Consider the following 25,932-nt stretch of genomic DNA (forward strand, 5'->3'; position numbering starts at 1 on the left):
TCTAATATATAATTGCCTAGAATACTACTTCCTGCTAATGTCCGGAGCTAATGTCCGGAGCTAATGTCCGGAGATAAGTGACGTCAACAGTGTCTGATTGGTTGCCGCCTGCTGCGAGCGACCAATCAGAAACGTGCCGTACTGTGACACACTCCGCCCGCCATTTTGGTGTGATTTTTGAATTTTTACCTCACAGCAAGTTTCTACTGCGTGGAGGCGGGCCCAGTGACGTTGCTCTTCAAGCTCCTGCCGAATTTCGTCAAAAAAATGATAATACCATTTACCAAAACTATATATATTTAGTTGTGAAGTGGTTCAGTGACATTTTCACACCAATTTTGAACTTTTGTTTGGTGTTTTCTCCATATACTGCCTATTATTCACTGACTGTTATACTGAGAGACTGCCGTTTATTAACCTCTTCTTTGCCACATTGGGTATATTGCTCTATTATTTGCCACATAAGGACATTGTCCATTATTGCCCAGCAATTTCTCTGCAATATAAACTGCCTATTTATTAATATCTGCATTCCTGCAAAGAACTATTGCCTATTAACTGGCTATTTTCCTACTACCTGACACAGCCTCTTATTAACCTGTTTGCCACCACCACGCTTAAAGCTGTTTAGCTTAGCCAACATGAGCTCTAATAGTAAGGATACTAATGACACAGAGCCCAAAGCTGCTGATGGCGCACGTAAGATTAGGTCTGATAGAAAGTATACTAATAATGCAGAGCAAAAAGACGCCGATGCCGCACGTAAGCGCAAACAGCGTGCTAACAAGAGTACAGAGGATAGATGCAAGCGCATGGACACTGTTAAGTATACTAATGACACAGAGTCCAAAGCTTATGATGGCGCACGCAAGATCAGGTCTGATATAAAGTATGGTAATGATGCAGAGCGAAAAGCCGCCGATGCCGCACGTAAGCGCAAACAGCGTGCTAAGTCTGATGTCTTTCATCCCTCCCCTCATAAGCATGTTCATGGATCCTGTGTAACTGTACCTTAAATAACAAGAATTGTCAAGAGCTGGTGAGTGCAGCCATTTTTTGTTCTTTCTTACTATATTTATTCAAATGTAAGAATAATACAATTAATAAATAAAAGTATATATGGATTCTAGACTCCCGATTCTTTAGAATCGGGCTGCCATCTAGTTAATATGTAATAGACTTGTATGAGATTTTAATAACACCTCAGTTTCCAGGTCTGCAAACACAATGTCAGCATAACCAGTAACACCGATCACATGCTCTAATGACTATAGTCCAGGATTAGAAAAAATATGGTTTGTTTATTTAAAAGTCAGCACCACACCTGTGCGCAGGTTGCATGTGGTATTGCAACTCAGTCACAGTCCCCTAATGAGATCTGAGCTGCAATAAACAATTCATGGACAGGTCTATGTTTTCTTACTGCTGAACCACCCATTTCAAGCTCTGGATTTCTTGGTTTAGTCTAACCTAACTCACTCTATTTTTAAAGAGGGCTTTCCTGCAACAAACAGTTATTAACCAAAATGATAGGTGACATTTTATTTTTGGAAAGACATCCCTTTAAAATGTCCCTCAAATCTCCTACACAGCCCTGTGAGAAGGATAAATGGTATACAAAGGTACGGCCAAACCGAGCAGGCATGACACAGCTGAAAACCACAGTGGCAATAATCAAGTACTGATTTTTGATAGTTCAACAAGAAATCACTTGATTTTATGAGAAACAGCTATTTTAGCTGCAACATTGAAGAGGAGATAAAACTCAGCCACGTGGTCGTGGCTCAGTGGTTAGCACTGTAGCCTTGTAGTACTAGGGAGCCTTTGTTCAAAGCCCACTGAGGACAACATTGAAGATCCTGCAAAAATGGATCACCTGAAAACAGCCGTAGGCTGTGTACACATGATCAGGGTTTGCAGTTGAAAATTTTGAAATGTTGGAGCAAAAAAAAAAAAAAAAAAAAAGTGTAAAATACTCCTTTTATTGCATATTTTCCCCCACTCAGAGTGAGTGAAATACAGTGCAAAAATTGACATGCTGCGTATCTGAATCTGATGGATGCAAATCTTCAAGGATAAAAAATAAGCAACATGTGCATAAGATTTCATACATTTGTAAATACATTGTGGATTTCCCCACACTGAATCAGTGTATAAAAAAATGTGCACATAGCCTAACAACTTTCGGTGAACTGAACTGATTAAGCATTAATGTTACTTACCCTGCACTCTTAGTTGAAGTGTTGTTCTCATCTTCTCTCAGTTTATCTTCTTTGTCCTTCATCTTCAGCTCTTGCTCCTTCAGTTTCTCCTCTTTCCGCTTTCGAATTCTAAAAGAAGTTGATGTTTCATTAGTTTATACTTAAGCTTTCCATACAAATCAATAATAATAATAAAATAAAAAAAAACAAAACCTTAAATTATTGAAATTTTACCTAATACCAAACCCTATGCAGCAGTAAGAAACCGGTTATTCCAGGAGACCACCTAGGGCAACTTTATCAGGACCCAAATAAGCAAACAACGCACTAGGGATTGCAAGAGTGAAAAACAAAAACACCTGTCTTCTGATGATCTAAAATATCTTGAGGTCCAACAAACCGCCTTCGTCCGAACGTATTTTTGGATTAACAGGAATTCTGTGAGATTGCAGAAAATTCTCAATAAATAGTCATTGGTAAGCAAACCCCAGACGATTGATTCTATCACAACAATGAAGATCCGATTGAGGACCTTATTGAGGTCCCCATCAATCAACAGCATCTGAGTTTTCTCCTTAACCCCTTTACCCCCAAGGGAGGTTTGCACGTTAATGACCGGGCCATTTTTTACAATTCTGACCACTGTCCCTTTATGAGGTTATAACTCTGAAACGCTTCAACGGATCTTGGCGATTCTGACACTGTTTTCTCGTGATATATTGTACTTCATGATAGTGGTAAAATTTCTTTGATATTACCTGCGTTTATTTGTGGAAAAAATTGGAAATTTAGCGAAAATTTTGCAATTTTTCAACTTTGAATTTTTATGCAATTCAATCACAGAGATATGTCACACAAAATACTTAATAAGTAACATTTCCCACATGTCTACTTTACATCAGCACAATTTTGGAACCAAAGTGTTTTTTGTTAGGGAGTTCTAAGGGTTAAAAGTTGACCAGCAATTCCTCATTTTTTCAATACCATTTTTTTTTTTAGGGACCACATCTCATTTGAAGTCATTTTCAAGGGTCTATATGATAGAATGGTGTCACACTTGGGTATTTTCTAAAAACTGCACCCCTCAAGGTGCTCAAAACCACATTCAAGAAGTTTATTAACCCTTCAGGTGTTTCACAGGATTTTTTGAATGTTTAAATAAAAATGAACATTTAACTTTTTTCACAAAAAAATTACTTCAGCTCCAATTTGGTTTATTTTACCTAGGGTAACAGGAGAATATGGACCCCAAAAGTTGTTGTACAATTTGTCCTGAGTACGCTGATACCCCATATGTGGGGGTAAATCACTGTTTGGGCGCATGGGAGAGCTCGGAAGGGAAGGAGCGCCGTTTTACTTTTCAATGCAAAATTGTCAGGAATTGAGATGGGACGCCATGTTGCGTTTGGAGCGCCACTGATGTGCCTAAATATTGAAACCCTCCACAAGTGACACCATTTTGGAAAGTAGACCCCCTAAGGAACTTATCTAGATGTGTGGTGAGCACTTTGACCCACCTAGGGCTTCACAGAAGTTTATAATGCAGAGCCGTAAAGATAAAAAATTTAAAATTTTCCCACAATTTTTTTAGCCCCCAGTTTTGTATTTTCCCAAGGTTAACAGGAGAAATTCGACCCCAAAAGTTGTTGTCCAATTTGTCCTGAGTACGCTGATATCCCATATGTGGTGGGGAACCACCGTTTGGGTGCATGGGAGGGCTCGGAAGGGAAGGAGCGCCATTTGGAATGCAGACTTAGATGGAATGGTCTGCAGGCGTCATATTGCGTTTGCAGAGCCTCTGATGTACCTAAACAGTAGAAACCCCCCACAAGTAACACCATTTTGGAAAGTAGACCCCCTAAGGAACTCATCTACAGGTCCTTCTCAAAAAATTAGCATATAGTGTTAAATTTCATTATTTACCATAATATAATGATTACAATTAAACTTTCATATATTATATATTCATTATCCACCAACTGAAATTTGTCAGGTCTTTTATTGTTTTAATACTGATGATTTTGACATACAACTCCCGATAACCCAAAAAACCTGTCTCAATAAATTAGCATATCAAGAAAAGGTTCTCTAAACGACCTATTACCCTAATCTTCTGAATCAACTAATTAACTCTAAACACATGCAAAAGATACCTGAGGCTTTTATAAACTCCCTGCCTGGTTCATTACTCAAAACCCCCATCATGGGTAAGACTAGCAACCTGACAGATGTCAAGAAGGCCATCATTGACACCCTCAAGCAAGAGGGTAAGACCCAGAAAGAAATTTCTCAACAAATAGGCTGTTCCCAGAGTGCTGTATCAAGGCACCTCAATGGTAAGTCTGTTGGAAGGAAACAATGTGGCAGAAAACGCTGTACAACGAGAAGAGGAGACCGGACCCTGAGGAAGATTGTGGAGAAGGACCGATTCCAGACCTTGGGGAACCTGAGGAAGCAGTGGACTGAGTCTGGTGTGGAAACATCCAGAGCCACCGTGCACAGGCGTGTGCAGGAAATGGGCTACAGGTGCCGCATTCCCCAGGTAAAGCCACTTTTGAACCATAAACAGCGGCAGAGGCGCCTGACCTGGGCTACAGAGAAGCAGCACTGGACTGTTGCTAAGTGGTCCCAAGTACTTTTTTCTGATGAAAGCAAATTTTGCATGTCATTCGGAAATCAAGGTGCCAGAGTCTGGAGGAAGACTGGGGAGAAGGAAATGCCAAAATGCCTGAAGTCCAGTGTCAAGTACCCACAGTCAGTGATGGTGTGGGGTGCCATGTCAGCTGCTGGTGTTGGTCCACTGTGTTTCATCAAGGGCAGGGTCAATGCAGCTAGCTATCAGGAGATTTTGGAGCACTTCATGCTTCCATCGGCTGAAATGCTTTATGGAGATGAAGATTTCATTTTTCAGCACGACCTGGCACCTGCTCACAGTGCCAAAACCACTGGTAAATGGTTTACTGACCATGGTATTACTGTGCTCAATTGGCCTTGAGAGACGCAAGACCCAACACTCTGGATGAGCTTAAGGCCGCTATTGAAGCATCCTGGGCCTCCATAACATCTCAGCAGTGTCACAGGCTGATTGCCTCCATGCCACGCCGCATTGAAGCAGTCATTTCTGCCAAAGGATTCCCGACCAAGTATTGAGTGCATAACTGAACATTATTATTTGATGGTTTTTTTGTTTGTTGTTAAAAAACAGTTTTATTTGATTGGATGGGTGAAATATGCTAATTTATTGAGACAGGTTTTTTGGGTTATCAGGAGTTGTATGCCAAAATCATCAGTATTAAAACAATAAAAGACCTGACAAATTTCAGTTGGTGGATAATGAATCTATAATATATGAAAGTTTAATTGTAATCATTACATTATGGTCAATAATGAAAATTAACACTATGTGCTAATTTTTTGAGAAGGACCTGTAGATGTGTTGTGAGAGCTTTGAACCCCCAAGTGTTTCACTACAGTTTATAACGCAGAGCTGTGAAAATAAAAAAAAAAAAAATTTCCCACAAAAATTATTTTTAGCCCCCAGTTTTGTATTTTCCCAAGGGTGACAGGAGAAACTGGACCCCAAAAGTTGTCCAATTTGTCCTGAGTACGCCGATACCCCATATGTTGGGGTAAACCCGTTTGGGCACAAGGGAGAGCTCGGAAGGGAAGGAGCACTTTTACTTTTTCAACGCAGAATTGGCTGGAATGGAGATCGGACGCCATGTCGAGTTTGGAGAGCCCCTGATGTGCCTAAACAGTGGAAACCCCCAATTCTAACTGAAACCCTAATCTAAACACACCCCTAACCCTAATCCCAATGGTAACCCTAACCACACCTCTAACCCCGACACACCCCTAACCCTAATCCCAACCGTAAATGTAGCCCCAACCCTAACTTTAGCCCCAACCCTAACTGAAGCCTTAACCATAGCGGGAAAATGGAAATAAATACATTTTTTTAATTTTTCCCTAACCAAGGGGGTGATGAAGGGGGTATTTGATTTACTATTTATAGCGGGTTTTTTAGCGGATTTTTAGGATTGCCAGCCGTCACACACTGAAAGACGCTTTTTATTGCAAAAAATATTTTTTGTGTTACCACATTTTGAGAGCTATAATTTTTCCATATTTGGGTCCACAGAGTCATGTGAGGTCTTGTTTTTTGCGGGACGAGTTGACCTTGTTATTTTCGGGCACGTGACATTTTTTGATCGCTTTTTATTCCAATTTTTGTGAGGCAGAACGACCAAAAACCAGCTATTCATGAATTTCTTTTGGGGGGAGGCGTTTATACCGTTCCGCGTTTGGTAAAATTGATAAAGCAGTTTTATTCTTCGGGTCAGTACGATTACAGCGATACCTCATTTATATCATTTTTTTATGTTTTTGGCGCTTTTATACGCTAAAAACTATTTTATAGAAAAAATAATTATTTTTGCATCGCTTTATTCTGAGGACTAACTTATTTTTTCGCTGATGGTGCTGTATGGCGGCTCATTTTTTGCGGGACAAGATGACGTTTTCAGCGGTACTATGGTTATTTATATCAGTCTTTTTGATCGTGTGTTATTCCACTTTTTGTTTGGCGGGATGAGAATAAAGCATTGTTTCTTGCCTCTTTTTTTACGGTGTTCATTGAAGGGGTTAACTAGTAATATAGTTTTATAGGTGGGGTCGTTACGGACGCGGCGATACTAAATAGGTGTACTTTTATTGTTTTTTTATTTAGATAAATAAATGTATTAATAGGAATTTTTATTTTTTTATTGGATACTTTTATTGTGTAAGATCACTGATCTGACACTTTGCTGTGCACGGTGTCAGATCAGCGATCGGACGTGCACTTCTCCTAGCTTCCCGGCGCCTGCTCTGAGCAGGCGCAGTGAAGCCACCTCCCTGCAGGACCCGGATGCCGCGGCAATCTTGGATCCGGGCCTGCAAGGAGGAGGAGGAGGTAAGAGACCCTCGCAGCAACGCGATCACATCGCGTTGCTCCGGGGGTCTCATGGAAGCCCACAGGGAGCCCCCTCCCTGCGCGATGCTTCCCTATACCGCCGGGACGCCGCGATCATGTTTGATCGCAGTGTGTCGGGGGTTAATGTGCCAGGGGCGGTCCGTGACCGCTCCTGGCACATACTGCCGGATGTCAGCTGCGACAGTCAGACACCCGGCCGCGATCCTCCGTGAGCGCGGCCGATCGCTATGACGTACTATCCCGTTGGTGGTCATAAGGGCCCACCCCACCTCAACGGGATAGTACGTCATGTCAGAAAGGGGTTATATTACAAACTGCTATCCATTCCCTCAAAAAGAAAGATTTAGTCCCTTAGTGACCACCATTCAGGCCATGTTCACACGTTCAGTATTTGAGGAGTATTTTACCTCAGTATCTGAAAGCCAAAACAAGGAGTGGGTGATAAATACAGAAGTGGTGAGGTGTTTCTATTATACTTTTCCTCTGATTGAATCTCTCCCGATTTTGGTTTGCAAATAATGTGGTAAAACACTGAACATGTGCATGGGGCCTAAGACGTACGACTAACCTAAGATATAAAGGTAGAAAATGCAGCAGCTGTAGGCTGTACACTACAGCTGACACCCTGCTGCATCAGCCAAGATTTATGTTTAACCACTTGTATGATGCTGTCAATAGTGACCAGGGCATCTAGATGGTCAACAAAGTGGGGGCTCCCTCTTTAGCCCCTTCACTCCAATCCGGTTTTCACTTTCATGACCAAATGTTGCAATTCTGACCAGTGTCACTTCATAAAGTGGTAATAACTGGAACACCAACGGATCCCAATGATTCTGAGATTTTTTTTGTTGTAACATTGTACTTCATCATAGTCATAAATTTATTTGATCTGACTTGCATCTGGGGAAAAAAAATGGAAATTTGGCGAAAATTTGGAAATTTTTAATTGTTAAATCAGAGTTATGTCACAAAATAGTTAGCATTTCCTACATGTCTACATTACATCAGCATCATTTTTTAAACTATTTTTTGTTAAGAAGTTGAGGGTTAAAAGTTGACCAGCGATTTTTTTCGGGGGGCACCACATGACATTTTAAGGGGGGGCTATAGAACAGAAAATACCCCAAAGTGACAACATTCTAAAATCTGCACCTCTCACGGTACTCAAAACCACATTCAAGAGGAAAAAAGGAAGAAAAAAAAACAGGGAGTTTTGCGTACTTACCGTAAAATCCTTTTCTCCGAGCCAATCATTGGGGGACACAGGACCATGGGTGTTATGCTACTGCCACTAGGAGGACACTAAGTAATACAGAAAGAATAACTCCTCCCCTGCAGTATACACCCTCCTGCTGGCTCCAAGAGAACCAGTTCGGTAACAAAGCAGTAGGAGCTTAAAATTTAGCCAGGATGAACTATGTCAAAACCAAGGCAACACAGAAAACCAAAGCCGCTAGGCTAACAGGGTGGGTGTTGTGTCCCCCAATGATTGGCTCGGAGAAAAGGATTTTACGGTGAGTACACAAAAATCCCTGTTTCTCCTACGCCTCATTGGGGGACACAGGACCATGGGATGTCCTAAAGCAGTCCCTGGGTGGGGAACAAATCAACTGTAATTGCTCCTTATATCAACAGGTTACAGGTGCGGCACAGCCGCCTGCAAAATTAGTCTGCCGACGGTCACATCTGCCGAGGCCTGAGAATGAATATGGCAAGGTTTTGTAAATGTATGCAGACTGGACTAGGTTGCAGCTTTGCAAACTTGTGCTCCCGAAGCTTGGTGCCGGATAGTCCAAGACGCACCCACTGACCGAGTGGAATGAGCCTTAATCCCTGCTGGGACAGAATGACCTCTGACTCGGTAGGACTCCTGAACAGCTGAACGAATCCATTTGGCTATTGTCACTTTGGAAGCGGGAAACCCCTTCCTTGGCCCTTCCTGGAGCACAAACTGGGCATCTGACCTGCGGAAGGACACCGTCCGCGAGACGTATCTCTTGAGAGCTCTCACTAAATCCAGTGTGTGGAGGGACTTCTCGATGCGATGTACTGGTGCAGAACAGAGAGACGGTAAGACAATCTCCTGATTGAGATGAAAGGATGAGACAACTTTTGGCAAAAAAGGACGGGGATGTTCTCAAAACCACCTTATCCAGATGGAAATTCAGGAACGGAAACTTGACAAGACAGAGCCGCCAGCTCTGAGACTCGTCTTATGGATGTGACCGCAACCAGGAAGGCAACCTTCCTTGAAAGAAAAGACAAGTTCGAGGATCAGATTAAGGTCCCATGGTTCCAACGGCATATAGGGCGGAACCCTATGGGAGACTCCCTGAATGAACGTCTTCACTTGTAATCTGTTAACAATCCTGCGTTGGAACAGAACGAACAGGGCTGCAAACTGCCCCTTGAGAACTAAGGGCGAGACCTAAGTCCAAACCCGTTTGTAAAAATTTGAGGATGAAAGAAATGGAAAATTCAAAAGGAGAACGTCCCTGGTCGTTATACCATGAAAAGAAGGTTTTCCAAATGCGATGATAAATGCGCATAGACGTAGGCTTTCTAGCGCTGATCATGGTAGAGATGACTTCCGGAGAGAAATGTGCCTGGGTTGGAACCCAGGACTCAACGGCCATGCCGTCAAACACAGGGCCTCGGAGTACTGGTGATAAATGGGGCCCTGTGAAAGGAGGTCTGCGCTATTCGGTAATTGCCAGGGAACATCGGCGACTAGTTCAACTAGCTCCGCGTACCACGCCCGACGCGTTAATCTGGCGCAATCAGGATTACCGGTACTCCCTCCGCTCTGATCTTCCTGATGACTCTCGGCAGTAAGGGGAGCGGGGGAAATATGTACAGAAGCCGAAAATAACGCCACGGGAGTACGAGTGCATCTGCCCCGATTGCTGCTGGATCGTGGGACCGAGATATAAAGTCGGGAATCTTGGAATTTAGCCGTGAGGCCATCAGATCCACGTCAGGGGAGCCCCACGACAGCAGATCTGGTGGAAAATCTCAGGATGGAGAGACCACTCCCCGGAGTCGAGGCCTTGACGACTGAGGTAATCTGCCTCCCAATTGTCCACTCCCGGGATGTGAACCGCAGAAATCATTGAGCGGTTTTCCTCGGCCCAACGGAGAATGTAGCCTACCTCGTTCATGGCTGCCATGCTGCAGGTTCCACCTTGTTGGTTGATGTATGCCACTGCAGTGGCATTGTATGACTGCATCCTGATGGGACGACCCGCCAGGAAGGGATAGAATTGGAGAAGAGCTAACCCGATCGCCCAAATTTCTAAGATGTTGGTCAGAAGGCGTGATTCCTGAAGTGACCGGTGGCCCTGAGCAGTGTGATGTAAGAACAGCGCTCCCCAGCCTAGAAGACTGGCATCTGTTGTCACAACTAGCCAATGTACTGGAAGAAAAAAGACTTCCCTTGATTCAGGGAGGACTTTAATGTCCAGCACCTGAGAGACTGTCTGACTCGCTGGGGAAAGAAGAACAGACGGTCGAGGGAGAACGGGTTCCTGTCCTAAATGGCCAGGCGGGCATGCTGTAAGGGACCGAGGTGTATTTGGGCAAATGGAACCGCCTCCAAGGCTGGTACCATCCTGCCGAGGACTCTCATACTGAAACGCAGAGAGTGAGTATGCGATTGGTAGAGCTTCCCGCTGTAAGGCTGAGATCTTTTCCGGGGGAAGAAGCACCAACCACTGGAACAAGTCCAGTATCATTCCTAGAAAGGAAATTCGCTGAGCCAGTATTGGGGAAGATTTTTTGAAGTTTATCTTCCAACCCAGGCGAGAGAGAGTATCTATTATGATGTTCACAGCTTCCTTGCAGGTGCGGAAAGAGGGGCCTTTGATCAGGATATTGTCAATATACTGTAGCACCACCACTCCTCGGGAGTGGAGTATGGCCACGGCAGCCGCCATGACCTTTGTAAGTACCCTGGGGGCGATGGCGAGGCATAAGGGCAGAGCTGTTGTTCCTGAACTGCGAAGCAAAGAAACCTTTAGTGGGAAGGTAAAATAGGAATGTGGAAGTACGCGTCCTGGATGTCTATAGACCCCAGGAACTCGCCTTTTCCCATGGAGGCGATGACAGAACGAAGCGATTCCATCTGGAACCGTCGCACCCTGACGAACATGTTCAGCAGTTTTAGGTCCAGTATGGGCGGTACTGTAGCGTTCTTCTTTGGAACCATGAAGAGGTTTGAATAAAAAAAAACCTTGAAACCGTTCCCTTTGAGGGACCGGAATAATAAGTCCGTCTTTACTCAGAGAGCATATAGCTTGGAAGAACTCAAGCTTTTGCCCTGGGAGGACGACAAAAGTCTATATTGTATCCAGAGAACACCAAGTCGCGGATCCACACGTCGTGAACGACAGAGCCACGCCGCACTGAAGGAAAGCAGGCGGCCGCCTACTTTGAGGGTGTCTCCTGGATACCACAGGGAGTCTGTGTTGAAGATCTGCCCGTTCTGGAGCCTCTGGATCCCAACTGCCTAGGCCTGACCCTCCATCAAGGGAAGGGTGTATAAGAGGCCTGGAAACCTCCGTCTGCATGTTGTGACCGGCCGGAAACGGGAGATGTGTAAGTAGAGGACCAGTTTGAGTTGTAATGGGGGAAAAAACAAAAAACAAAAAAAACCCGGGACCGAGCCTGTGGTTGTGGAAGAAATATACTCTTCCTTCCAGTGGCTTCGGAAATCAATTGGTCGAGCTTTTTGCCAAAAAAGGGGACCGTTCTGATCCGGTAGAGAAGTCTACTTTTTTTGGGGGGGAAACAGAATCTGCACGCCAATCCCTGAGCCATAAGGACCTCTGGATGGTGATGGCGTTTGCTGCTGCTTGAGAAGCGCGGTTAGCGGCATCCAGGGACGGGGTTACTACAAAATCTCCAACTCTGGCTGAGTAGCGAGGTCTGCTATCCCGAGGGAAAGATTGGCATCCAGCACCGCTGACAAGACCGCAGCCCAGTGGGTCATAGCCTTAGCCACCCACCTAGCAGCAAAAGATGGGAAGAGTGCGGCTGCTGAGGCTTCAAAGGCTGAACGCGCTATAGTGTCGATCTGACGATCATTTGGGTCTTTTAATAGAGGCGCCCTCTGAGGAAGATAAAACAGATTTAGTAGCCAGGCGCGATCGGGGAAGACTGTGACCAATCTTTTCTTGGATCCTGGGCAAAGGAATATTTTGACTCCATGGGTTTCTGCCCTGTGAATCGTTTATCTGGACGGATCTTGGGAGAATCAACAATTTCCTTAAATTCGCCACTCTCCCGAACACTGAGCTCGTTTGGTCCTCTTAAAGGACATGGCATGATCCGTTTTAGATAAAGGTTCCTCCTCAAGCTTCAAAGCCTTATTCATTGACAAAGAGAGTCTCCTGATCATGATGAAATTCCTGATCTAGGGACGTATCAGAGTTGTCCTCAAACAGGTTCTCTACTAGCCCCAATGGAAGGGGAGCGAGAAAAGGAGCTCTCAGAACCCGAATCCCGGTGATGGTCTGAGGATATGGCATGAGTCCTGTTCCTGGAAGAGCGAGAGCTCCTTGGCAAGGTTTGACCCCTGGAGTACAAGGGGTTCTGATCATCGGAAGAGTCATCCGAAATAGTGCCCTGGTTAGAGGAGAGGTCTCGGAAACGATTCTAACGCTTTCGCCAGGGATGCCATAGACCGGGAAAGGGAGGTAGCCCACTCAGGAGGACTAGGCTCACTGGGTTCGGTATCAGTAACAGGTGGTTCCTGAGCAGTCACCGGTTCACAAGCTGTGCATAATGCAGTATTGTGACCCCGGGGTAATGACACCTTACGAGCGGTACATGCCGCAAAAAACAATGTGGGTTTTCCCAGACTTTCTGAGGCTTTGATTAAGGCATAGCATAGCCTTGAGGAGAGCGCTTACTAACAGGGGAAGGGTTAAGCTATGTTTTTGGAGCTTACCCATGGTCCTGTGTCTTGAGTCCCCAGGGTAGGTCCGCAGTGTGATGCCATGGAAGTTATGCACAGGAATTGCTAGTCCTGAAGGCTGTGATTGAAAAGGCTGGAGTAGCGCTGCAGCATCAGCCCTGTGGGTGTACCAAGATGGCCGCAGAGATCAGGAAGTGATCAGGGAATGAGAAGTGCCAGGGCAGCGGTAACTGCAGGTGGGCGCGGCCAAAACTCCGGCCTGTATGAAGGGGAAAAGTCGGGGGCTAAATTTTAAACCTGCAGTCGCGGCCTGCAACGTGACGACCGCTATTGGCGCCATTCTAAAGCCACACTCCCTGAATGAATTGCCGCACTGCGGACCACCCACGGACCCGGGCTTTAAGGTGCGGACCTTCCGTACCCCGGGGACCAGGACCCCCCAGCGCCTCGGCCCCCGCAGTGTACTCGTGGTAGATGCGATGGGCCGGTGCTCAATCCACCGTCGCCATAATCAGGGAGGGGGTGGAGAGCTTCTGCCGCCTTGCGTCATCCGCTATATCAGTGGTGATACAGTGGGGGACTGCACGGACGCCATACATATTCATGTCCGGCTATGCACCTGGCTCCAGGAGAGGTAGATTGAGGGCTACTCTATGTGGTCGCCTGCTATGGAGGGGGGAGTTTGGAACGCGAAGGAACCGTCGCCCGCAAGGTCAGCTCAGGGCTGGCATCAAATGGTGCAGGAAAGGATGCGGGAGGAACGCTCCACGTACTTGCCTGTTGATGATTCGGGGGAGATTGGAACCTAGAAAGGATCCGTCGACCCCATTCGCTCCGTTAAAGAAAAATAGAATAAAAAGTAAAAAATTAAAATAAAAACGGTGGGGTCTGAAAGCAGACCCAAGTGCCTCCTACAGACACTAAGCAAGAAATGGTTCACTTGGAGCCAGCAGGAGGGTGCATACTGCAGGGGAGGAGCTATTCTTTCTGTATTACTTAGTGTCCTCCTAGTGGCAGCAGCATAACTCCTGTGTCCCCCAATGAGGAGTAGGAGAAAGTTTAACATTTAACTTTGTCAGACAAATGTTACTTTAGACCCATTTGTTTTTGTTTTTTTGTTTTTCTTATTTACAAGAGTACCATGAGAAAATGAACCCCAAAATCGGTTGTGCAATTTCTTTTGAGTACACAGATTCCCCATAAGTGGGGGAAAAACTACTGTTTGGGCAGACGGCAGGCTAAAAAAAAAGGACAGAGTGACGTTCTGGAATGCAGACTGATGGAATGGTCTGCGGGCGTCATGTTTCGTTTGGACAGCCCTTGCTGTGCCTAAACTGTGGACCCCAGTACGAGAAGTGACCATATTTTGGAAACTAGATCCATGCAGGAGTTTATCTAATGTAAACGTGTGGGGAGCACCTTGAACCCACAGGTGCTTTACATAACCTTTCGCTGATCTGCGAATATAAAAAAAAAAAAAAAAAAAAGTTGTTGTAGCTCTATTTTCATAAGGATCGCAGGAGAAAATGGACCCCAAAATTTGTTGTGCCATTTCTCCTGAGTACACAAATACAGCATAATGGTCGATAACTACTTTTGAGGCACAGTGCAAGCTCACAAGAGAAGCAGCGCAATACTGGAGTTCAGATTTTGCTATTATGGTGTGCAGGTGCCATATCACATTGGCAGAGCCCTTGAGGTGCCAGAACAACAGAATCCCACATAAGTGACCCCATTTTACAAACTGCACCTCTCAATGAATTCATCTAGGGGTGCAGTGATCATATTTAGAGTGGAGTGAACATGTTCTGATTCGGTTGCCGAATATGAACTTGACACATTGCTACCCTATTCGTGCCAAATTTATGTTTGAGATCGGTTTCGAACATATTAGTTCATTTCTACTCCCATTGTCTCCAATGACGTTCTGCAAATATTGCAAAATACGTACGCTACTCACCTGGTAGCAGTGTTTTTTCAGGAGCCATGACAGCACAACGAGAGAGGGGATCCGCCCTTCAGGGACAGGAAACCTACAGACATAAAAAGGGCGGCACCTCTCTCCCACGTCAGTTGTTTCCAGAGCATGAGAGGACCACCTTGGTTAATAACACAGATGCAGTATATACATGAATACTTTTTATTATGCAAGTGAACATAAACTTTAACTCAAGATTAACAGGGTGTTGCATCATCCAAAAATATAGGGTAGGGAATCTAAGGGTGCTGTCATGGCTCCTGAAAAAACACTGCTACCAGGTGAGTAGCGTACGTATTTATTCAGTCGCCATGACAGCACAACGAGAGACTTTCAGAGACGAAAGATTTAGGGGGGGATAATAGCTTCTAGCACTCTTCTCCCAAACGTAAGGTCTGAGGAACTACCCAGATCTAATCTGTAATGTCTAAGAAAGGTAGAAGGGGAAGACCATGTGGCCGCCTTACATATGTCTTCGATTGACACTTCTGACCTCTCCGCCCAGGAAGATGCCATGGCTCGCGTGGAGTGTGCCTTTATACCATCTGGAACTTCGTTGCCACCTGCGGTATAAGCGAGAGAGATTGCCTCCCTAATCCATCTGGCTAGAGTGTTTTTAGATACTCTAAGACCTTTCCTTACCCCTTGATAGGCTACAAATAAAGAGTTATCTTTTTTCCAGGAATCTGAAACTGTAATATATCTAAGGAGGCATCTCCTCACATCTAAGCAATGGAATTTACGTTCTTTATCGTTAGTAGGATTGGAGCAAAAGGAGGGAAGGACTACCTCCTGAACCCTGTGAAATTTAGACGCAACTTTAGGCAGATATAGGGGATCGGGTTTTAATATGACCCTATCCTCCCTAACTTGCATGTATGGTGGATGTCTGGAGAGTGCCTGCAGATCACTAACCCTCCTAGCAGATGTGAGAGCAACTAACAGGGCTGTTTTGATTGACAGGATCTTCACAGGAATAGTATCAATGGGCTCGAATGGGGCTTGCGTCAGGGCTGAGAGTACCAAATTTAGGTCCCATGGGACTAACCTTTGTTTAATAATTGGTCTAGACCTGGTGACTGCTTTAAAGAATCTAGCAATCCAGTGATTACTGGCTAAATTAAGATTATATAACGCTCCCAGCGCTGACACCTGAACTCTAAGAGTACTTGTGGCCAAGCCCATTTCCAGGCCTTTTTGTAAAAATTCAAGAACCTGGTTAATACATGGTTCTTGGTCAATTTGAGCCCCTGAAAAAGATAAAAATTTTCTCCATACTCTCACATAAATGCCCGTTGTAGATGGTTTTCTACTTTTAAGGAGAGTATTAACCAGATTCTGAGAGAATCCTTTCCCCCTCAGTAAGGACCTCTCAAGTTCCATGCCGCTAGGTGTAAGTTGGCTACTTGAGGATGGAGGATTGGTCCCTGGGAGAGCAGATCTGGTAGCTCTGGAAGAATCCATGGTTGGCAGACAGACATCTTTCTCAGCCAAGGAAACCAAGCCCTCTTGGGCCAAAATGGAGCTACCAAGATTACCCGGGCCTTGTCCTCCCGAATCTTCCTCAGGACTAGGGGAATTAGATTTAGAGGGGGAAAAGCATACGCGAGCCTGAAGTGCCAAGATATCAGCAGAGCGTCCACAGCGTATGGGTTGTCTTTTGGATTTAGGGAGCAGAATTGATGTAATTTTTTGTTCCCTCTGTTGGCAAAAAGGTCTATCTCCGGACAACCCCATAACTGGATGATCTGACTGAAAATGGCTGGATTTAACGACCACTCCCCCTGTCTGAGCATGTTGCGGCTTAGATAGTCGGCTTTGGTGTTGATACTTCCTTTTATATGAAGCGCCGTCAGGGAGAGAAGATGTACTTCGGCCACCTGAAAGATATGATTTGCGACCTCCATCAATGTACTGGATCGCGTGCCACCTTGACGATTAATGTAGGCCACAGTTACCCGATTGTCTGACAAAAGCCTGACGTGTCGACCCTGTAGGGGTACAAGGAATCTATTTAAGGCATGTTTTACTGACAACAGTTCTTTCAAGTTGGAGGAAGAGTCCTGTTCAGACAGAGACCATAGTCCCTGAATCCAATCCTCCCCTAAGTGAGCCCCCCACCCTTTGGGGCTAGCGTCCGTAGTCAGCACCCTAGATATGTGATTTATCCAAGGGACCCCCCTGTGTAAATTCGAAGTGTGAGTCCACCAACCAAGCGAATGTACAGTCTCCGCAGAAAGTGTGAATTTACTGTCGAGGTGAGCATTTAGGCGACGGGAATTGTGTAACACGTCCCACTGTAAAGCCCTCGTGTGGAACTGTGCCCAGAGAACTGCCGGGATGCAGGACGTAAGAGAGCCCAAGATTGACATCGCACCCCTGACTGATACTAAGGGATTATTTATTGCCCTGGTGACCAAATGCTTAATCTTCGCAACCTTTGTGTCCGGCAGGCGACATTCCTGCTGACTAGAGTCTATAACATATCCCAGGAATTCTTGTACTTTTAGGGGCTGAAGGCGCGATTTTTTTATATTGATCATCCAGCCCAATTTGTGTAACGCATCCATAACTTTCTGTAGTTGGTCTGAGCAATGCGACTCAGAATGACCCACAATTAGCAAATCATCCAGGTACGGGACTATTAATATATCCTGTTCATGCAAGTGCGCCATAACCTCCACCATGATTTTTGTGAACACCCTGGGTGCAACTGCGACTCCGAACGGAAGTGCCTGATATTGAAAGTGTTCTACTGTGCCAGCTAGTGAGACCGCCACCCTAAGAAATCTCTGATGATCAATATGAATTGGTACATGGTAATAGGCGTCTTTGAGATCTAAGACAACCATAAAACAGTGGTGAAAGAGTAATTTTATTGCTGTCTTGACCGACTCCATTTTGAAGGAGGGTATGAACAGAAAATTATTCAGGCCTTTTAAATTAATAATGGTGCGATATGAACCATCAGGTTTTTTGACCAGGAACAGAGGGGAATAAAACCCCCTACCTTCCTCGCCTGCAGGGACTCTGACTAGAACATTCTTCTGTTGGAGCTCCCGGACCTCAGACTCTAGTGCCAACTGCTCTGTAGAGGAGGAACGAACAGGTGTTAACATAAATTTGTCCCGAGGAGTATGGTGGAAGTCTAAGGTTAGGCCTTTCTCCACAATGCCTAGAATCCATGGATTGTTTGTAATCTGCACCCAGGCTGGGTAGAAGGCCGAAAGCCTACCCCCCACCTGGTCCGCTAGTCATTGTGGTTTCTTAACCTCTCGTGAAGGATTAAACATAAATCCTCTACCCCTTCTTCTGCTGTTGTCATATCTAGTAGATTCTCTGTTGGAGTCTCTATATGGTCTTCTGCGGTTGTACCATCCTCTATTATAGTCCCGTCTGTAGAAGGGTCTTCCTAGGAAGGGAAAGCGTTTTTTACTATCCCCTGCTTTTTCCAATAGCTCGTCTAGGACTGGTCCGAACAAGTGAGCCCCTTCACAAGGAATGCTACATAATTTTGTTCTAGCTTGTAAGTCCCCTGGCCAGCATTTTATCCATAGTGCTCTCCTGGCTGCATTGGATAATGCCGAGGACCTGGCGGCCAACCTGACCGAATCTGCTGAAGCATCTGAGAGGAAGGCTGCGGCATCCTGGATTGTGGACATAGAGGACAATATTTCCGACCTAGGGACTTTATCTCTGAGCTGATCTTCGAGGTGACCCAACCAAACCATCAAGGATCGAGCGGTACAAGTGGCTGCAATGGCTGGCCTCAGAGACCCTGCTGAAGTCTCCCAAGCTCCCTTAAGGAAGATGTCGGCTTTCCTATCTAACGGGTCTTTCAAATTTCCCAAGTCGTCGAAGGGGAGAGACTACTTTTTGCATGCCTTAGCGACTGCCGCATCCAACTTCGGGACTTTATCCCATGAGGACGAAGCCGCTTCTTCAAAGGGATACCGTCTTTTAAAGGCTGGCGGAAGCGACCCCTTCCTTTCTGGTTTCTTCCATTCTTTTGAGATTAACGATTTGATCTTGTCAATCACTGGAAAGGCTCTTCGGGATTTTCGCTCAATACCCCTGAACATAACATCCTGAATGGAACATTCCGATTGGGTATCTTCTATCCCCATTGTGCTGTTAACTGCTTTGACCAGATGGTTAACCCTTTCTAGGGACAAACAGGCTCGAGCAGACTCCTGATCCTCAGAGGAGGAAGTGGACGGAAGAGACCCTGAGCTCAGCTCACCCGAATCCGAATCTACCTCAGATAAAGGGGATGACCTTTTAGCTTCTGCCCCCCGAGATTTGGATCTCTCGGCACCTTTAATTTCCTGTCTCACCATCTCTCTTATTGTAGAGGTTAGATCAGGCGCCTCCTCCTCCAGAAAACGTTGAATACATATTTTACATAACTTCCTCAAATGTCCATCTGGAAGCGGCTCTGCACATTCGGCACACTGCCTATGTTTGGCTTTGGACAAACTTTTCCTCCCCTGATAGAGGAAAAAAGACAAGGGGAACACAACCATCACTAAGTGGACTTTCACGAAGCTCACTTACCCCGTCCAGTAATGAGTGGTACCGTAGATGGGGGATCCTTCGAAGCCGGCAAATCTTTACGGGCTGAGGATTTTGGTATAGAGATCCGTGCCTCCTTAGCTCCACCAGCGCGGCTACTGCCACTAGACCGACGCTGGGAGCTTCTACGAGGCTTATCTGACAGCTGCTGCGGCTCCTGCTGCTGCTGGCTGGTAGTTCCTTCTGGCGACTCCATTATGGAATGGGTGAGGAACTCTGATTATCCCAGCTTGCCGCATTAAATACCCCCAAGGTACCGCCCCCGGATGGGGGCCAGCAGGGAATCCCAGGTGGCCATTAAACCGTCTGCCGCTGTGCTGCGCTACCCCTCCCTGAAGCCCAGACTGATCCCGCAGCTGGGCGCCGCCATTAGCCGGAGATGACGCTACTGCGCATGCCCAGCCGCGTCATCCGGCCGCGCCGCCCGCCGCGTCATCCGGACACGCCCCCTTCAGGACGCAGCGGCGGCGCCAAGCCGACACGCGGACCAGGACGCCAGCAATCCCCCCGGACCAATGCCGCGTCCCCGCCCGGACCAGCCATGACTCCCGGGACCCTGAGCAGCCAAGCACCTCCATAGGTATGTGCGGTTGCCTGAGAAGCTAGCCTATCAGAGGCTGCTTCCTCCTGCTGTCACCTACACCGCGCAGTGCCCCTGCCGTGTGGTGCTTCCTGCCCCCTGGACGGGCCGAGGTAGGGGACCCCCGCTACCTGTACCGGGCCGCCAGGAGTGGGGAGTCTTCTTACTTCGACCCTCTTGTCAGGGCCTGTCTGCAAGAGGTTCCGCTGTCAGGGACAGGAAACCAAACTGACGTGGGAGAGAGGTGCCGCCCTTTTTATGTCTGTAGGTTTCCTGTCCCTGAAGGGCGGATCCCCTCTCTTGTTGTGCTGTCATGGCGACTGAATAAAACAATATTCGTTGCCAGTCATAATAGGAACCGAATTTTGAAACATTTGCTCAACTCTAAATCATATTGACAACATAGGCGTGTCCCAGAATTTTGTAACATAGTAACATAGTTAGTAAGGCCGAAAAAAGACATTTGTCCATCCAGTTCAGCCTATATTCCATCATAATAAATCCCCAGATCTACGTCCTTCTACAGAACCTAATTGTATGATACAATATTGTTCTGCTCCAGGAAGACATCCAGGCCTCTCTTGAACCCCTCGACTGAGTTCGCCATCACCACCTCCTCAGGCAAGCAATTCCAGATTCTCACTGCCCTAACAGTAAAGAATCCTCTTCTATGTTGGTGGAAAAACCTTCTCTCCTCCAGACGCAAAGAATGCCCCCTTGTGCCCGTCACCTTCCTTGGTATAAACAGATCCTCAGCGAGATATTTGTATTGTCCCCTTATATACTTATACATGGTTATTAGATCGCCCCTCAGTCTTTTTTCTAGACTAAATAATCCTAATTTCGCTAATCTATCTGGGTATTGTAGTTCTCCCATCCCCTTTATTAATTTTGTTGCCCTCCTTTGTACTCTCTCTAGTTCCATTATATCCTTCCTGAGCACCGGTGCCCAAAACTGGACACAGTACTCCATGTGCGGTCTAACTAGGGATTTGTACAGAGGCAGTATAATGCTCTCATCATGTGTATCCAGACCTCTTTTAATGCACCCCATGATCCTGTTTGCCTTGGCAGCTGCTGCCTGGCACTGGCTGCTCCAGGTAAGTTTATCATTAACTAGGATCCCCAAGTCCTTCTCCCTGTCAGATTTACCCAGTGGTTTCCCATTCAGTGTGTAATGGTGACATTGATTCCTTCTTCCCATGTGTATAACCTTACATTTATCATTGTTAAACCTCATCTGCCACCTTTCAGCCCAAGTTTCCAACTTATCCAGATCCATCTGTAGCAGAATACTATCTTCTCTTGTATTAACTGCTTTACATAGTTTTGTATCATTTGCAAATATCGATATTTTACTGTGTAAACCTTCACTACCATTGGGCAGTGAAGAATAAAGAATTACATTTTTACCACAAAAATTATGTTTTAGCACCAGATTTTACATTTTTACACTAGGAAATTGGTAAAAATGCACCAAAAATTGTCCCACAATTTCTACTGAACGCAGAAATACCCCATATGGGTTTGTACAGTACTGCTTAGCCATACGAAAAGACTTGGGCGAAACGAAGCGCAGATTTTCCCAGAATAATTTGTGGACTCCATGCTTGAAGAGCAGATTACCCCTTAAAGTGACCCAGTTTTGGAAATTACCGTATACCTCTTTGGGAATTAATCTACAGGGGTAGTGACAATTATGATTTGGTGTATGTTTTCCAGACACAAGATGCAGTGGATGTTGCCGGGTGAAAATTGCAAACTACCGTTGTAGCGACCAGTTCAATGTAGTACTTAGCTCCCACTTCTGGAGACATGCACCATAAATTAAGCAAGCTCCCATTGCTACAGAAATGATAAACATGTGAATGCTAAATGTTATTTAGGTACACTGTGGGGCTCAGAAGGCATGAGCGCATTTGGATTTGGGAGTGAAGGATTAACTGGATTTCTTTTGGGGGGTGAGGAGCCATTTCACTTTTCCAGAGTCTTTGTACTACCAGTAACGTGGAAGCCCCCTGTCTTTCCGTTGACAGAAGTGGAGTGGGGGCTTGCTTTTTTGTGGATTGATTTTAAACTTTCGTTGTGAACATTTTACATAACGTTTGGGATCACATTTATCTGGCGCTCTACACTGAACACTTATTTTGTGGTTTCAATCTAAATGCCCAAGTGACGTAATCCAGAGGAAACCACCAAGAGATCCCATCACTATAATGAAACAGCAGAGTTACTCTTGACTACGTCCAGCCTCTGTTCAGCTGTGTTCTTTTCAGAATACACAACTGTAAATCGACCGCACTTTTATGAACACAAAAAGATGGACACAGACGGATCAAAGGTGACCAGATGGCAACCACAGTGCCTCCCTCTGCCTCATTATAGGGAATTTAAGTTGTGCTGCTGTGATACTATAATTTCCCACGGGATCAATAAAGTGTATCGCATCGTAATCCTCCTTTGGGGATTACGTCTGAATCACTTATTTCAGAGATTTACACAGAAACCCCGCTGTAAGCGCTCAGCACAGGATAAATATGAGCTGAGCATTATTTACTGTGATCTTTGAACAAATCAATAGCAGGTGGAGAATTAGTTTTATGTTTAACGCCGTTCCTCATGCGGTATAAGTGATTAGATGACTTTATTCTTTGGGTTACCGCGATACTTATATTGTATTTTTATGTTTGACTGCAGTCACACACACGAAGATGCTTTTTTTGCATTGCCATATTTTGATTGCTATTATTTTTCCATATTTCTGTGGACAGTCATGTGAGGCCTTGTTTTTCTGTGGGACAAGTTCATGTTTTTATTGGTACCAGTTTTGGTCACATGACATTTCTTGATCGCTTTCTATTGAGATTTTTAAGAGGCACAATGAACAAAAATCAGGAATTCAGGATTTTTTTTAAATTTTTTAAGATTATGTTGATACCACATTTGAGGAGTTTTTTGTATTTTGGCGCTTTTACACAATATAAACTACTTTATAGAAAAAAAAAAAAAATATTCATCGCTTTATTCTGACAGCGATACCTTATTTTTCCACTGATGGAGCTGTATGGCAGCTTGATTTTTGCGGGACAAAAACAGGATTTTTGGTTGCTTACCGTAAAATCTGTTTCTCGGAGCCTTCATTGGGGGACACAGGAACCATGGGTGTATGCTGCTGCCACTAGGAGGCTGACACTATGCAAATAAAAAAGTTAGCTCCTCCTCTGTAGTGTACACCCCACCGACAGGAAGATAGATATTCAGTTAGTGAGAAAGCAGTAGGAGAAGCAACGTGTAAAAGAGAAAGAATAATAATATAATAAACTTTATATAGCGCCAACAAAATCCACGGCGCTTCACAGATTAACAGCTTCAAACACTCAGAGTGTTCAAAGAACTCAAACGTAGACAGTAAACAGAGCTGTTCAACTTGGGAGGGTGCTGTGTCCCCCAATGAAGGCTCCGAGAAACAGATTTTACGGTAAGCAACCAAAAATCCTGTTTTCTCTATCACCTTTCATTGGGGGACACAGGAACCATGGGACGTCCCAAAGCAGTCCCTGGGGTGGGAAAAACAGACTTCCATCAGGTCCGAGGACTCACCACTGCCGCCTGCAGGATCCTTCTGCCCAGGCTGGAGTCCGCCGTAGTTCGGCGAAACGTGTGGATGGAAGACCAGGTTGCCGCTTTGCAAAGCCGTCGGCGAAAGCCCTGTGACGTACCGCACTGGAAGCGCCGACTGCCCGGGTAGAGAGCCTTATCTCAGGAGGGGGCACTCTTGTTCTTGACCCGGTAAGCTTCCAAAATTGCCGTTCTGATCGAGCAGGCAATCGTCGCCTTGGAAGCCGGCAGGCCTCTACGCACGCCATCAAGGATGGCGAAAAGAGAATCCATCTTTCGGAAAGCGGCCGTGCTAGCCAGAGAGATCGTCACTGCCCTGACGAGGTCCAGCCTGTTCAACAATCACTCCAGAGGATGAGTCGGAGCTGGACAAAAGGAAGGTAGAACGAAGTCCTCGTTGAGGTGGAAAGATGAAAACCACCTCGAGAAAGGAAGGAAGGCGGAGGCCTGGGACCACCTTATCCTGGTGGAAAATCAAGAAAGGAGGTCGGCAGGAAATGGCCGTCAACTCAAAAATGCGGCGGATCGAAGAGATGGACCTGAGAAAAGCCACCTTCCGAGAAAGAACTGACAGGGAAAACTCCCTGAGAGGCTCAAAAGGGGGGAACCCCTAAGAACAACCAACACAACCTTTAAATCCCATGAATCCACAGAGGCCCTGAACGGAGGGACAGCATGGACTACTCCTTGAAAGAAGGTCTTAACCTGTGGCTGAGAAGATAAAGTCTTCTTAAAGGGAAGAAGAGCGCAGGAACCTGGCCCTTTAGGGAACAGAGCGAAGCCCGAATCCAGTCCTGCCTGAAGGAAAACCAAATGGAAGGCAGGGAAAAAGGACATAGGTGAAAAGCGGTAGGACTCGCATCAACGAAAGTAAGCCTTCCAGGTACGATAGTAGATCCTGGAAGAAGACGAAGGCTTCCTAGCCTGGATTATAGTGTGACTCATCCGGGCCGAAAGGCCGGACGCTCTTAAAACTGGAGTCCACAGCCACGCCGTTAAACTGAGCGACCGATAATTCGGGTGGCAGATCGGACCCTGAGACAGCAGATCGGGTCTGTTTGGAAGGCACCAGGGGTGTCCGCGAGAAGATTGACTTTGTCTGCAAATGAAGACCTCCTGGGCCAATCCGGGACGATCAGAATGACCGGCACCCATCCCGCCTTGATCTTTTTCGACAGCTTGGAAAGCAAGGAAAGGGGTGGGAACCGATAGGGGAGCAGGAACTGCGACCAAGGAATGGCCAAAATGTCAACACCACTGGGAGAGAATCGCGGGACCTTGGGACGACCCGAGGGACCTTCCTGCTCAATCGGGACGTCGTGAGGACCACCTCTGGAGTCCCCCAACGAAGAGAAATCCGATAAGAGACCTCCTGAAGGACCATTCTCCTGCCGCGAGGTCCTCGCGGCCGAGGAAGACGGCAGCCAAAATGTACACGCCGGGGACCTGCACTGAGGATCTCACCAGGACCGTTGCCTCTGTCTAAAAGAGGATCCTGGAATCTCGGCCAGGGCCAGAGAACTCTGCGTCCACCCCTGGTGGTTGACATATGCGACTGCTGTGTCATTGTCTGTCTGGATTCGAATTGGCAGGCTGCTGAGAATCCTTACCCAGTGAAGGAAAGACAGAAGGAAGATCCGGAACTCGAGGACATTGATCGGCAGAGGGGACTCCTGTGCCGACCAACAACCATGAAAAGAACAGGTGACAAAGCCCCACGCCTCCGCCGAGAAGGCTGGTGACCGTCGTCACCACCTGCCAGGAAACTGGAAGGAAGGATATGCTGTGAAGGATCTGCTCTGGGACAAGAGCAGAGACCTCGGCCACCAGTGGAGGAACAGTTTGATCCCGGTAGAAAGACGGATCGGACGATGCAGGGAGAAGACGGACCTGTCCTCTTGTGATAGAATAGCCTGCTGAAGAAGTCTTGAATGAAATGGGCGAAGGGAAAATTTGCTTCCGATGTTGCAACCAACCTCCTTAGGACCTTTATGGTCCATCATAAAGGAGGGGAGCCGAGAACCCTGGAGCAACAAGACGGAACTTCTTCCTGTTGACGAGCCACCGCAACGGCTAGAGTGTCGGGGA

General features: G+C 46.1%; 1 protein-coding gene across 1 annotated transcript in view; it reads right to left on the minus strand.

Annotated features, from left to right (window-relative positions):
- Positions 1-25,932, minus strand: part of BAZ1A (bromodomain adjacent to zinc finger domain 1A) — a 143,819-nt gene that overhangs the window by 54,696 nt on the left and 63,191 nt on the right. Inside the window, exon 15 of the mRNA XM_069732125.1 lies at positions 2,223-2,330. Within this exon, the coding sequence (XP_069588226.1) occupies positions 2,223-2,330 (108 nt within the window). The remainder of the gene's footprint in view (positions 1-2,222; positions 2,331-25,932) is intronic.

This window comes from Ranitomeya imitator, chromosome 1, assembly GCF_032444005.1.
Source record: "Ranitomeya imitator isolate aRanImi1 chromosome 1, aRanImi1.pri, whole genome shotgun sequence".
Classification (NCBI taxonomy): Eukaryota; Metazoa; Chordata; class Amphibia; order Anura; family Dendrobatidae; genus Ranitomeya; species Ranitomeya imitator.